Raw genomic sequence first — 15,331 nt, 5'->3', positions numbered from 1 at the left:
AGTTCTGACTCATTCTGATTTGAAAAAAACAAAACAAACAAACAAACACTGTTGTCAATGTCTGAAAATAAAAGTGCATGGGTGTTGTTGTCTCATTAGTTTTAAGAGCCAAGAATATTTTTCCCATGTAGTAGTAAAATTGGACACTGTAATTTCTACACATAAAATGTGTTGATATGTTGTCTGTGAAGATTCTCAGTCATCCAAGTCATGGTAATCCAAATAGCATTTATATCACTCATCCGAGTAGCTTCTTTAGTTCTGTTCAGTCTTTAAGGATGGGGGACTTTAATGGTGGGGGTGTCAGTGATGTATGAAAAGTAGCCATGTGGTGTTAAGTCACTCAACAATAACCTGTGTCTTAATTCACTTTTATCACCTGAGATTTTTAAATCACCACTATGAACAGCACAGCAGTGAGATTACTGTGTCTATGGGAGCTTAAGCAGGTTAACAGGTTAGAATTAGACTTAGAGAGACTTTAAAGGGAAATTGCTTGGTCACAGTAGCTTAGTTGCACATAAAAACACTCTTAAAGATGAAATAAATGAGTGAGAAAGGCTATACAGCTTGACTGAAAATTAGCGTTGTGTCCCCAAGTCCCCATGCCGCGATGCACACGCAACAAACCGCACTGTTAGCGTTTCCGATAGAGCAACAGGTAGCGAACTGTTAGAGAGAGCAGCTGTTACAACATTCTACTGTGAAAATGCGATTTCCTCTTGAGATTCACGTGTGACGAATTTAAAATCTCAGGTCTCAAGGACATATTTTCATCTGGTTACATCGCGATCCCTCAGGAAGCATTCAAATAATCAGGTCTGACCAGAGTCAAAGGATGTCTAGAGAGCCTGGAAGTTTGTCCTATTCCTAGAAGGCTTGTTAGTGCTATTGTTACATGAGACTAGTGATGAGATGCAGACCTCTACGTGGAAGTGATTCATATGCGCTACTACGACTTGGCTAAATGTGGGATTGGACTATATTGGCATGTGAATGTGCTAGGTTCTCCTACCTATTCTACTTTAGGATACAATCTTATTACCAATCTTTTTTGATGACTGAAGAACTAATTAACAGCGCCAATAACTGTTAGTTGCAGTCCTAATCTGCATTGACAGAAGTGATGAGACTCTAAAAAGCATCAGTGAGCTGCAAGCATTCTGTCTCATTTGCATTGTTGCAGAGACCCCTCCCTCACTCCCCACCCCCTCTTAATTAGTTGTTGTAATTGTGTATTGTGCTGAATGTGTGTGTGAAAGCAACCAGGTTGAGGAACGTGTTGGGCATTGAGTAACATTTCATGGCCCATTTGCTGTGGTCTGCCGAAGATCCTGTACTGTACGTACCGTAGCGTGGGAGGAGGTTGTGATGAGCCGACAGTGGGCATTCACTGGTGCGTGAAGGGGCCCTCGATCCTGCTCTCTCCTGCTCTGTCTTTCCCTAGGTTTCTCCCTCACTTTTTTCCACCCTCTAAACCAGCACAGTATGTATTTGTTAGTGTGTGTGTGTGTGTGTGTGTGTGTGTGTGTGTGTGGTGTCAGACCTGTAATCAAGAGTCACTGCACATAAAGGGACCTCCAGTCATTAAGGAATTAGTGGGAGGCTAACGGCTTGTTTAGAAAATGAATTGGTTTAAAATGTGGACATGTGGGCTCATTTTCTCGCACAGCTCTATGAGGGAATGTGAAGGTTTAACATTCTGCCTCTGAAGTGTACTGACCCTTTATGACTTTAAAACTAGTCCTGAGAGGCCTTAAAACTCAGGGAATAGACATTGATCTTCAGGCAGTAAAAACGACATTTGGAACTTCTGCAAAGCGACACATTTTGTAGAAATGGAATGAAATATGAGGAATGTAATTTTTGTGAAAAAAAAAAATGATCAAACCATTCCGAAATTTCATTTTATCTCTTTAAAGATGGTTTTCTGTACCAAGCACACAGAGTCTCAAGAGAACACAGAAGAGTGTTGAAAATTGCATTGTTTTTTTAATAGATTTTTTGGGTAAACGCAACAGAACGCATCTGTGTGAGATCATGAAAATCTGTTTGACAGATTACAAACCCAAGGATCACCAGCACGGTGTGCTGACACACCACGCAATCCAAAAACAGACAACTTCAGATGCTATTTTCACCATTTCTATCCGCTTACTGTCGAATTTCTTTTGACCAAAATGTTTTTCTGGGTTGGGAGGGAGGGAGGTATTTCTCCTACACTGTCCAATCAACAAGCGCCCCTTTCAAATATTCATATTAATTATTCAACAATGCTTGAGCTGTGGGTCCCTTTAAAGCGGCCTTATTTAGCGCAGTTAGCGTACGGCTCAGACTGCGCTAAGCTGTCCAGTGCCGGTGGGTGGATATTGCATTTACTTACTCCAAATATATGGTAAAATAGGTTTCCAAACCAACCCTGTCAACTGCAGTAGCTTGTGTGAAGTGAGTGTACTCTAACCTACGTATATCACTGCTTTCTACTAACAGTTAACTGGGCTTTTTTGTTTGAAAAACCTGAAAACAAAAAGAACTGAAAGAGATTCCTCCTTTAAGTGCAAAAAAAAACACTTATTTTGCTGTCACAAAACTAATGGATGTTATTGTGGGGATTCTTTTTTTTGAGCAGCCTTTGATTATGTTAATTATCCCAGATGTTAACACCACTGATCTGCACTATTAAAAAACACACACACACACACACACACACACACACACACACACACACACACACACACACACACACACACAGAAGAGTCTGTTACACTGACAGGCACACACACACAGCGCTCACGCATGCAGCTGGGAAGTCTTCCTCTCGGGATGTGCTGTCTGAAAACAAACTGATGGTGTTTAGCTTCACACCTCCTCAGACACGTCCATGCACACTGCTCTGCTGAAAACCTGACTGTATGAAAAAAAAAAAAAAAAAAAGAACCTGACTGGTGGGCCCTGTGTCAATTGACGCCCACCTAGCAACATCTGCGCTGACACCAACTACCCCCGCACTTGACGCCGGAGCAGCACGTGTTCGAACACACGGCGACGCACGGACACCTAGGTGCTGCCGCGCATACTGACAACTACGTGCACACACGCTGCCTTGAACACGCGCAAAGGGTCATGGAGACCACATGATTACGGTTTAGCTATTTCAAGTAATTGAGGAGTTCATTTGCAGGTGTGTTATTTCACACAGTCACGGTGTTCAGAGCGTAACAGTTGGACCCGTGGACCCATCAACACACCTGCACATGTATTGTATGGACATATTTACACACCATGACAAAAACACACATTTATGAAGTGTTAAATTGATATTTCCTTATTGCATTACTCAATGCAGTGTGCTGACTGAACAATACTGGATTATTGAATCCCTTTGTTTGACTATTCCTCTTCATGCGACTACATACCCGTACCATTACCACAAACTCCCCAGCAACTACTACAAATTCCAACACTACTGCCCCTGCAACATTAAGCATGGACTTAATGAGGTTAGAACTGGATTGAAGCCAATGTGATGAGAGTAGCATAACACGGTAACTGTGCCGACTCATTATTCCAGCCTTCATTATATTTTATCTGCAGCATTACTCTCTGATCACATATTCAATTTGCAGTTACTGCAGCTGAGAATAATATTCCATTTCTCATATAAGTAAGTAGTGCAGTTACACAGTACTGTAGAGCACTGAAACAGATCCAGCATATACACTGAACATTCACATCAAATGTGCATCACGGCCAGCTATAAATATTGCTAAAAATCTGTTGTGGCAAATATACTTCCAGACTTGTACAAAGGAGGCTTAAGGGATAAGGACGAGACAAAGAAGAGGGCGATGATGCTTTTCAGTAATTCTACAAATTGCGGTGCTTTAAATCTTAATTTGAGCACTATTTAAACAGGTAGACAAAAAGCAAAAGAAAACAAAAAAACAAAAGAAAAGAAAAAATCATTTACAGAGACAGATACAATAACTGAAAAATCCCAACACAGTTCGAGGATTTATGGAAACAAAAATAATGAGAAGAAGCTGAAATTCAATAGAAGAAAGAGTAAAGCCAGAGCATCATTTTAGTGGGAGTCTTTTGCACCTCCTCTTCACTTTGCCATGCTTCTCTGTGCCACAATACAGTGACTTGAGAGGATCAAAGTGTTTGGCTAGGAAAGCGTAAGACTTTTGAACCGTAATGCTACTAAAGCCCAGGGAGGCATTAGCATTGTCTGCCTGTGGCACTGTTACTGCCTCCTTAGCTGCTCATAAAAGCACAGATGCAAAAAGAAACAAAAGTTCTAAGGGGCGCTAAAAAAACAAACAAAAAAAAAACAATCCCCACAAATTCACTTTTTAAGAGTGACTGATGAGTCGTTTTACCAATCGGAGCTCTTGTGAGAGTAATGTAGAAGGAAATGTTTTTGCAAACATTTTTTGCAAATGTTCAATCAAGTCTCTGACTGTGGTAAAAAATATAGTGACATTTCAAAGTGGTACCACTCAAATTAAATAAACAGCGGGTCATGCAAAGGTGACACTGAAGTCACTGGCTAAATGTCCCCATGCCAAAGCCTTTGTAAGCCTGAACACATTGAGCTGACCTCCAGCACAGAGATCCAGATCCACCAAGAGGCAGGGTGCCAGGTGTTGTCAACTGAAATACAAGCAGGTGATGGTGGCATAGATCCAAAGAAGCAAAAAATCCCCCAGCAGCGCAGCGCAGCACTGGGGGTTGAGAGTAATTTTTGTTCCTCTATACTGATACATTCTGACAGTTAGGAGGCACCGTATACACTATACAATGAAGGTGGCAACTGCACCAAACAAGGGTATCATACACCAGACTCTCTGTAGAGTTTTCTATGGAGATCCCGGACCTGGAAGCAATCACACCTGGGCATATATCCATTTCCATGCGGTTAGCAGTGACCTTTTAATCTGACTCACTGGATGTAGACAGTTGGGATAAAGCCTGTCAATTCCCTTTGCTACGAGAAACAGCCTCAGGTAGCTTTTCAGGTAGAAACTGGCAGATTTCAAAGACTATTTGGATTGTGCAGTAAGCCGCTTGGTTCCTTTAGTTGTGAAGTTCTACAAAGAATATGTTTGTATGTTTCCTGACATGACATTGTCATTTGGAATGATTTTCTTTTTCCTCTGGCAGTAGCATGCCACGCTTATTGACTTGACCAATGTCCAGATCTGTTTCAGATCTGTGGTTTTAATGAGTCCAGTGAGCTTCTCCGGATCCAAAGGATAGGCAACTTCGACCCTAGGGCATCGAACATCAGATCATATTTGTTTCACACAGCCCACCCACGGCTTTCACTGATTTTGTTTCCTCTTTGCGGGAACCAGTCATTTTAATGACAGCGTTTGCCTACCAATAACACAAATATTTCACTTGATGCTGCATTGCAAGGGCATGCCCGCTGCATGCTGGGCCCAGCGCTGTCCAAGGACATTGTGACTGGTTTAAAGAAATACAAAACAACCTACTTCCTTTTCCCACATAATAAACTGATAATGAGAACTGCCAGGCCATTGCTCCAGCTATGACACAGCACTGTGGAACCAGATCCGTCAATGCGAGACTGGTGACCTTTCAATATAATGCCAGCTGTCCATAATATAACCTGAATTTGACCGGCGATGGGCAAAAATAATGAAAAAGCTTCTATAAACCCTTTATCACTCTTATGTTTGATGTCAGAAAGAGGACAATTGCTAGTGCCGTCTTGCCGTGTGTCTTACATTGAAATCCATAATTCATAAATGCCAGGCTAATTGTTTTGCCTTCTAAATATCATGGTGCTTTCGTGTTAACAGGGACATAATGATATGACCTGTGGTATATATAGAGTGATCATGACTTGCAGATCTTCAAACCTCAAAGCTACTAATTATAATTTAGATGTGATTTGTTGTCAGTCAGGGGTCAAACCATTTTAATTGTCCCTGGAAGGTAGGACAGGATGTCAGTAGTGGATCATGGGTAAAATGGCCCTTATTGGATGAATCGCAACAAACTGGCATTTTGATGTTGTGTTCATTCCCACGTAAGGTCTGAGATCATTTGGGAAGCAGTCTTTCAATCCTTCGTAACCACTGAATGAAAAAGAAAGGAAAAGTAGCAGGGGGAAACATGATCGTTGTATACGGAAACTTTTAACACTGTTCTGTCTGGCGACACAAACAGATGGAACAGACAGGCGCGGATGTACAAAAGTGTGCACTCACACCCACACAAGGACAGATTTATGCCCTGACAATTTGATAGAACCCACCTAAACGGTTAGGAGTTAATATTGGTTAATTAATTCATTGAAAGCGTGCGGGGAGCGTTAAGCAGAGCTGAAGTGAACTGAGGTGTGCGACGGGAGATGAGGTGGTGGCGGTGGCAGCGGGGGCAGTAGGGTTGGTGAAGGGTTTAAACTGAAAGGGGAATGAGGGGAGTAATCCACTGAGTGCCCATAATGTAATGAGTCAGCCTCGCTTAATGGAGTCCATTTAAGGAGGAAGGAGGTATAGAAACTAGAAAGGGTGGCGTTAGTGGAGGTGCACGGGCGTGGCTGAAAGGAAAGCTGGGTTGGAAGACTGAAAGGTGGTTTGTGAAAAATATAAATCCCACTAACTTCATTACCAGCGGACCAGACGAGCCAGCTCTCAGAAGCCTTTTAATGTGAATACATGACTAGAACTTTGTGCAGTAAGCTCAACTGTAATGCTGCACTACATCATGAAAGAGTGTTACTCTAAAGCTTGAGGCTGCAAATAACGCTATTTTTCTTTATCTAAAACAGAGATGGTGTTAATGCTTTCAGAGTGGCTTTATCTTAGGCCTGTGGTGCAGGGTAATTCCTGAACTGCCAAGCTGAGTTTGCCTGGACCATTTCTATTTGACTTTGAAATCTATGCTGGCTCGCACGCACGCACACATGCACCTCCCTCCGCCAGCATATATCTGCATTTAATTGACACAGTCGGCCGTCTTTTTTTAAAATCTCTGTCCTAAATTCTCTTGTTACCTCAAATATGGTTTCCCTTTTCAGAATTTCTTTATGTGATAAGGGTAAAAAAAAAAACAGCTACAAGGATATTTGAGACACATTTTTCAAAGTTGCTCGTACCACTGACTCTTATTGTTAAGTCTTCCTTTTGGATACAATTTGACAGATTTTAGTACTTTGGCGAAATAAAAATGGAATCCAACTTGCTTTCACTGTATAGAATGGTAGCACCAACCTATAACCACTACTATCTGCTAAAAGCTGGATACCACTAGGAGTAAGAAGGAAATATGTGCGATATGGTATGTAAATGACATTTTTCTTCCAAGCCCTGGCTGAGATCTTGTTCTCAAGATCCGGTCCCAATCACGAGTGAAGGTTAAAAATAAAATGTCAAGGACGAGCATGCGATATAGTGCAGTTGTGACACTTGCTCTGCTTCCTCAAGAGTCTGCGGCTGTATTATTTATGTCTCCCGTGTTGGTGTCATAACTGTAGTTGCCGAGTGTTCCTTGTCGCCCGCGCACACACATCCGATGGGCTGTCTCTCTGCCAGGCTGTGGTGTTTAATCCAGGTCAGCTGCCACCTTACCCCGCTGTTTTCACGGCCTGTTAGAAATCTTTTAATTGGCGAATAAGTGTTGTGACAGAGTGTTACAAGAGTCTCATCTGTTTGTTTGGCACCGTTTTAATGTCTGTGGAGGGGGACGCAAAGCCAGACACATGGACCAGATGTGATGAGTTCTCCTGGCTATGACACGAGTGACATAGCAGCAGAGAGAGTGAGAGAGAGCATGGGATTATGCTCCAGCTCTTGTACAAAAGGTTGAGGTTTGTGTGAAATTCACACCTATCTACACATGCATACGTGCCTCAGTTTTTTCTGCCAGTCACGATGAGCATTACGGTACATGTCGTGGGCGGGAAGAGACCTGAGACTTCTACACAACATGTAGAAGCACGTATTTCAAAGAATCTTTGCACCAATTCGGCTTTTGGGCAAGTGGGGGCTCAGGTGGTCACCATATGAGGATGATTACGGCTAGCCAAACTAACCGAGCCGTGGGCTCAGAGTAACACAAATTCTGTTAAAAATGTAATTTCTCCACATTTCTGAGTGCACTGGGAAAATTAAGCATCGTTTCATTCAAACGAGTAATCAGGGCAGTATTTCTGGAAAGACGTGTTGCACGTTTTTAATGCTTTGAATGCCACAAATGGATTTTTGGCTCGCATCCGTCCATTTAGGGTCAAAAAGCAGTCGATATCCAAACGACTTGATTCACAAAAACATCAGCATGGCCAGAAAATCCTTTAAATTTTAGGGTTATTATACATAGACATACACAGCTCGATGTGAACCTTATGGCTATTTTGGTTTTAATCTTGTTTCCTTTTTGTTCCCTCCTTTCTTTCACCCTTCTTCAATCCTTGTGTCTCCTACCACACTCTCATCCCCTGCCTCGCCCTGTTTGTCTGTCTGCCTCCCTCCTTGCTCTCTGTCCTCTCAAACAGGTCCCTCACCAGATGGGTGCCCTGACCTTCTACCGCTATGAACAGCCGATTGTTGACTACTGCCAGGCCCATCAACCCCTGCGGCTCAACATGGGCTATGAAGGACCCCCACAGGGCCTGGAAGGCCTGGAGGACCTGGGGCCATGCGATAGGGGCACTATACAGACAGTGGCGCTGCCTGCCGTGCCCTCTGCCGTCAGCATGGGCGCCCCTGTACCAGGGCCTCGCTCTCCTCCACCACCCCTAAGACCACCGACCGAAGGTCCCAGCAGCGGCCCCTTTCCTCCCGCTGAGCGCACCGGCACACTCAAATTTGGACGCTAGCGAGCCTCGGTTGTTTGAAGCGGGGGCAAGGGTCTCTGATTCGCCGTGACTTTGAAATGAAGGGGCAGGCGAGCTGGTTACTCAGTGGGGCCTTGTTTTTACAACATGAATACATGAACTGGAGGATGAAATTTTCAAATTATGCCTGGAGGGATTTGACAACACACAGTCTCACCAGTGTACAGTAGGGTGAGACACACCTTGCTGACCATTTTGTTTTTCTTTTCCAAAGCACCTCACAGAAAAAAAAAACAAAAACAAAAAAACAAAACAAAAAAAAAAAAAAAAAAAAACATTACCAACCGACTCATGGGACGTAATTCAGCATATGACAAAAACTATTACCTTGTTTCCAAATCTGGTCTGGGGCACCTTTTCGCAGCGAGCTGAGTCAAAAGGGAAAGTGCAATAAACACAAGTTCTGGATCACAAACCGTGGGAGCAGTAACATAAGAGATCTAAGAGATGGAGGTAGACATCACGTGCCAAGCAGGAGGCTTCTTACTGTGATTATTATTCACATTTCTACTCATCTGTTGTCAGCAAAGGGTGAACATACAGTATATTATTTCATAAAGAGGAACAATTACACATGGATTCTTTTGTTTCTTTAGATGTTGTACTTAATTCCATTAATGTGCATGTTAAACCAAAGAGTTTACTAATATTTTTCTTTAATGCACATAAGCTATTTTATGTAAGTGGATTTTTTTTCTTTTTCTTTTTTTTTTTTTAAAAATGTCAGCTGTTGCTACTAAACTAGCCTCTGCCAGCTCACATTTACAATTACCATCAAACGCGATGGTATTTTCATATGAACTGGGACTTTCCTCACAGATTAGCAAAGTACTCAAGCGTTACCTACAAGGGGGGTAATATAACTGAAATTTTAAAGGAGATATGCATCATAATATAATGTATCTAGCCTGATCCTCCCAACATCAGGTCAGTTGTTGTCCATGATCTTAGTTATACTATGAACAACATGACAGTGGCATAAACAGAGTGCTCCATGAATTTCTGAAACAGACAGAGGCCCCTTTAAACGGCAGAACAAGAAAGTACTGTATAACATTATATCCCAGCTGTATGATTCACTATGCTTTAAAAGGGGGAAATTATGGGGAATTCATGTGAAAATAAGTACATTTGAATGAAAAGTGTTGTACATATTACCGAAGAGGTCTACTTTACTGAAGGTCAAACCACTCTCACTGCCCCAAACGGTCATTTGAAGCATGGTCGAGTCAATGTTTGACTTTCATCTCACTGGACTATTTGAAGAGCACCATGTTGCTGGGTTGGCAAAGCTCAAGCCATGTGCTGCTGTCTCCCCCACAGCTACAGAGAACAACGGTGCCTAGTGGGGACATGTCGAACCAGCACGTTGACTCCTCTTCGACCTGCATATGATCCCATGGACTGTACTGGGAATATTGCCTGGCATCTCCTTCCCCACCCCCTCCGGAAAGTGTGCCTGCAGCACTGGACTTTATTGCACCCAGCAACACTTTGGCTACGGTGTTAAGCACTGCTACTTACTGACTCGTGGAGCTACTGAGGACTTCAGATAGGGCCCGCGATGGCCTGTCAAATATCATCTATGGCTAAATCCAAGCAGTGCACCAAGGTCAGTTTCTACATGTCAGTGGTCATGTATTCCGGGGAGTTGTGGAAGCTGTGCTCGGTCCTCCCGCAGAGCGACTGATTGGTCCACAGATGAAACTGCGATGGGGCCAAAATTCCCCCCACAAAAGTGGGCATATCCTCAAGATAAGAGAACTTTTTTTGGCTTTTTTGTTTTTTTTTGTTATCTTTCCGGCTTGAAACAAAAGACAGTTTTTTGAGTGTTCAAAGATGATGTCAAGACATTCTATAAGACTAATCAAAGGACAAAATCAAATAGAACTTATTTATCGTGTAAATAATGAGTCTTTAAAGAAGAAGAAGAAGAAAAAAAAATATGAACTTCACTTCTTCTGACACACAAACTGCTTGTGAACAGAAGAGAAGCCTTATTCACTTTCCAGTGGGAATATATTACCAAGATGACTCGGTGAGGAAGTTCCTACTGTAACGCTCTTGTTGTTTCAATGATAAATATTTTTCTATATGCTCCCATCACTACTCTGCCATTGAAACACAGATTATGTTACCGAGGTTATTTGTCAAACCCGATCATTTTACTTAATCACATAAAGAGAGGGGGGAGATTGGGAGCCCTGTTATTATGATATAGCCAACGTCAGGAGCCAAACCTCACAGAGATCCATATTTTCTGTTCTGAACTCAGACGTGTTCGAGAGCTCGTCTCGCAGGTGGCGTTTGCATGATTTGTTGTCAGTTACAGCCCCATCCGCTCCTCTCGTTCAAGTATTTCTGCCATTTCAAGGTCTGCTCGGGGAAGAAGAAGTAGCGGTGTGCTGTTCTTTATACCAAGAGTTAAACGTGTGGAGGGTTTCTTTTTGACGTGCCATTATTTTGTTAAGTGTTTTACCAAAAACCAGACCCAAAAACAACAAGTGACCCAAAAGTCTCCATTGTATCACAACTAAGAAGGGTTTGGTCCCCTTCATGTACAGAACATTGCATTGAAAAAAAAAAAGAACATAATAATAAGCAGTGGATTCGTTCAGTACAGTTGCTTAATAGTGCTGGTGGAGTTTACTTTGTAATAGCAGCTGTGCCAATGTCTTTATAATGGGAGCTCTCTCAATTCTATCCATGTATTGTCTTGCCTTGCTCTGTATCACCCCCTGATAACTCCTTGGCCTGAATTTCATGTCTGCCGCTCGGTGACTCGGGTGAACCTGTTTAATGATGTTCTATTTCTGTCCGCATGCTATTTCGGGAAACTATGCCCGGTTAGGGAGGAGCGCTGAACCGGAGACAAACAGTACTGGAGTCATTTCCTGTCTTGAGTGCCCTAGAACCAACAGCTAGCGCCATGGACGACTATGCGTTTTTTAAAAGGCATCTTTGTTTGCCGACCCATTCCGGCTCTTGCCTCACCTTAAAGTCCTCTGGCACAGTAGGCCGTTAAACAGAGAAAGAGTCTTGCGTTGGGCATCCACTCCAGGGACAGACTTTCCCTTTAATAGTCTCCTGCTAAAGCCCAGCATCCCATAGATGGTAATTACTTCAGGTTTCCAGAGCAATGATAACAGTTCAATTCAGCCTGAACACAAATCACAGCTACTTTGCCCTTCATGTGTAATTGGGAAATGATAATAAAGTCTCCGTATGTTCACAATTAAGTCAGTTACTAGTAATCTATTGATTTATCATGACTACCTCCCTGATGAGATCAGATGTGTTCAGCAGAATGTCTGAACCCTGCTGCCAGTAGTTATTTTGTCTTTTGTCCATTTCCTTTGCCATCAGAGAGCTGGAAGCACAAGCGCTGCATGCTAATGATGCATGTTCGAGCTGAACTTCAGGACCGTCTGCGCTAGCCCCGCAATGCCAACAGGCTTGATTTTCCCCCTCCACTATGTTTGTTTATGGTTTTGTATACCCCGTGATCCCCAACCACCCCTCCACACTCTTTGAGTTTGGGCTCAAGTACCCGCTGGGAACGTTTCTTCTCTTTTCTCCTATTTTGCTTTTTGCTTCGGGTGGGGTGAATAAAGGTCTGAAGAACTGCAGCGAAAACTTTCATATTTTAGTGTTTATGCTTAAAGGAAAAGCTAAATGTGCATCTCTTTGGAGAATAGGGGCAAGGAGACAGAGATGCTGTGCAACCGTAAAGGACAAATGGGTAGGCGCGAGGACATTTTAAATCTTAAAATGAAAGCTTTGTTAGAACCCTGTATGTCCCCGGCAACTTAATTTTCACTGTAAGAAATGACACACAGCTCAGCCAAGCTCTGGCTAACACAGATAGTCTGTAGAGTCACGTACGGCACACAGGTTAAACTGAAAACTTACTTGCATCTTCTGAACTGTATGTACTATGCATGCACTCATACAAATATACTCTTTATTTGAAACAAAATTATAGTTTGCACCCAGAATCCACTGTTGACTTGTCTTTAACTGCAGAAGCAATCATGCATAAATGCATTCACAGGCAAGAAAAAAAATATATACACACACCCGTTCCTTGATAAATGATTATAAAGTACTGCAGGTTTTGACACTGCCATCCATTCCAGTTCACCCAAGGCCATCTGTGACAGTTCAGTAGGTTCTAATCCATTACCTGATAAATAGATGTGAAGAATTAATTCCAAGCCAGACGTGGATTTGCAGCTTTTCTTCCCTTCGCTATACATCTGTGTCTCTCCAGCAGGCAGCGCCCGGGGAAAGCCCTTGCAGTCATGACTCCTTCATACCAGTCAGCACATATGGGTAAGGATGGGCTTAGTAGAAAAAGCTCTTCATCTGCCACTTTCCAATTTGAGTTTAGTGCGTCATCAGTGCGTGCACTGACTGAAAATGGTAAGAATTAATGCCACTGTCGTGCTAAAGAGAGACTGGAAGCATTGCTAGTGAGTTATTGTAGCTAACCCGCATGTACCCAGGTGGCCCCCGTGCGTAAGTGTGTGTGCGCCCGCGCATCTATAGCAGTACCTACTCCTCTACCTCCTCTGAACCAATGTCACCATTACTGATGTTCAGGCCAGCCCAGTCCCCATTGATTGTTATTGTTCCATGCTGTTTCACATTAGCAGGAAGTCTTTAACCCCTGACCCGCATTGTCCTGACTCTGTTTTTCTGCCATTGCTCATGTCAGAGGGGACACAGTGAGAGAACGCGTGATCATTAACCTCTGTCAGGGAAACACACTTTTTCGTTTGTCTGACCAAGCCCGTTTACGGCCCTAATTGGATTTAATGTGAGCACCGAAGAAAGGAAGGGTTTTATGTAAATGGGGCCGCGTTCGTCTCCTGCTGATGACTCGGAGAGCGCGGCGATGGAGGAATCAGAGGGAAACAGACAGAAAGCAATATCTGAATTAGCCTTTGTTCAAAGCACAGGCTCAAGCACTTCCCCTACATTTTCTGTTGCCGCCTCTTTTTGTTATTTTTTTATTTATTTTTATTTTTTTTTAAAGCTTTCCACACATAAACCACGGGATCCCCGCTGTCTCCTTCTCATCAACTACTGTACCTGCAGAGAGCACCATTTTTCTGTAGGGTGTAAATATGCGCTGCATTGTTTTCTTTGGTAGTTGGTTTGTTGTTGATTTTTTTTAATTTTATTTTCTTATTTGGGTTATTTTTACTGTATTCAGACCTAAAGCATTTTTGTGGAGACCTGGTCCAAGCGCAAAAATATGGCTCTTCTTTGAGTATATTATTGTCAGAAAATGTTTTGTAAAAATTTTGATGATGATATCAGAAATAAACATCTAAAGATGGGAGTTTTTAGTGTCCTGTTCATTTTAAAATATCTCAGAAAACTGAAGCTACGAGAAATTCTCTGCGAGTTTACTGCAACCTGAACACACGCAACTGCCGAACGAAGCCTACGCTAGCAAAATAAACATAATAATAAACAAACAATGCAGCTCTGTCTCAGATTAAAAAATAAAAATAATAATACAATTCTCATATCTAACATCTCTCGCATGGTGAATTTACTGTCTTTAGGCGCATGGAAAAACACTCTCCAGCTGCGGAAACAATGTCAACTAATGGAACAACAACAGAACTGAACATAAAACAACAACAGCTCAGCAAATGTTACCCACTCCATTACAATATTGTTCGTGAGGTTGCAGTAAAAGGTTCTCTAATTATAAGAGGGCACTAACCAGCATGCGAACACAGTAACGATGGAACTGCAGCAGTCCAATGTTTTTCTAGAGACGACATTCTCCTCTGGTTCGGCCAAAAATAAAATAGAATATATATATATTAAACAAAATAATAGAATCAGGATTTGCTGATCATTCATCCTGAAAATACTGCTGTTAAAATAAATGTCTCATCAGGTCAGTTGTAGTTGTTCCTGTTCCCTCTGCAGGATTTTACAAGAACTTTTTTTTTGTTATGTTTTATAGGAAATCCATAGTGCTCATTTCAAAGCATTTTTTGCCTGCTAGCATCCTTGCCATCTGTGATTTCCCCAAGAAAACAGTGCCAAAATGTCAGTAATGGTAAGATGTCCACAGAAAAAAGAAATATACACGCACACACACACACACACACACACTTTCTGCTGGACTGCACTGTAACCGACAAGTCGCAACGATCACTCACCCAAACAAATTCACAGTAATGAGTGTAATCTAGACCTTTCACCACCTGCGGGACTGCAATCACAAGGTTCAAAGAAAGAGGACGAAATCACACTGCAACAGGCCTTGACAGCCTGTGGTTAGCCTGACTGGGGTTTCCTCAAAATAGCAACACCATTGACAAAGAGCACCAAAAAGAACAAGGAAACACAGGCCACAGTGTGTCTAACATTGTGGCCTTTGATCACTGTGACAATACCAGTGGGTGAGGAGATTGCCGTCATCCATTG

The 15,331-nt window shown here is 42.4% G+C and overlaps 1 protein-coding gene across 2 annotated transcripts in view; it reads left to right on the top strand.

Moving 5' to 3' along the window:
- Positions 1–14,222, top strand: part of LOC124996878 (leucine-rich repeat transmembrane neuronal protein 4) — a 102,791-nt gene extending 88,569 nt beyond the window's left edge. The window contains exon 3 of one of the 2 annotated variants that reach the window (XM_047570256.1): positions 8,531–14,222. In XM_047570256.1, the coding sequence (XP_047426212.1) occupies positions 8,531–8,854 (324 nt within the window). In that variant the 3' untranslated portion in view covers positions 8,855–14,222. The remainder of the gene's footprint in view (positions 1–8,530) is intronic. The other variant, XM_047570257.1, reaches the window with a different exon arrangement.
- Positions 14,223–15,331: the final 1,109 nt, after the last annotated feature.

The sequence above is a fragment of the Mugil cephalus genome, chromosome 19 (assembly GCF_022458985.1).
Source record: "Mugil cephalus isolate CIBA_MC_2020 chromosome 19, CIBA_Mcephalus_1.1, whole genome shotgun sequence".
NCBI classification, from domain to species: domain Eukaryota; kingdom Metazoa; phylum Chordata; class Actinopteri; order Mugiliformes; family Mugilidae; genus Mugil; species Mugil cephalus.
This window is presented reverse-complemented; position numbering and strand designations above follow the sequence as displayed.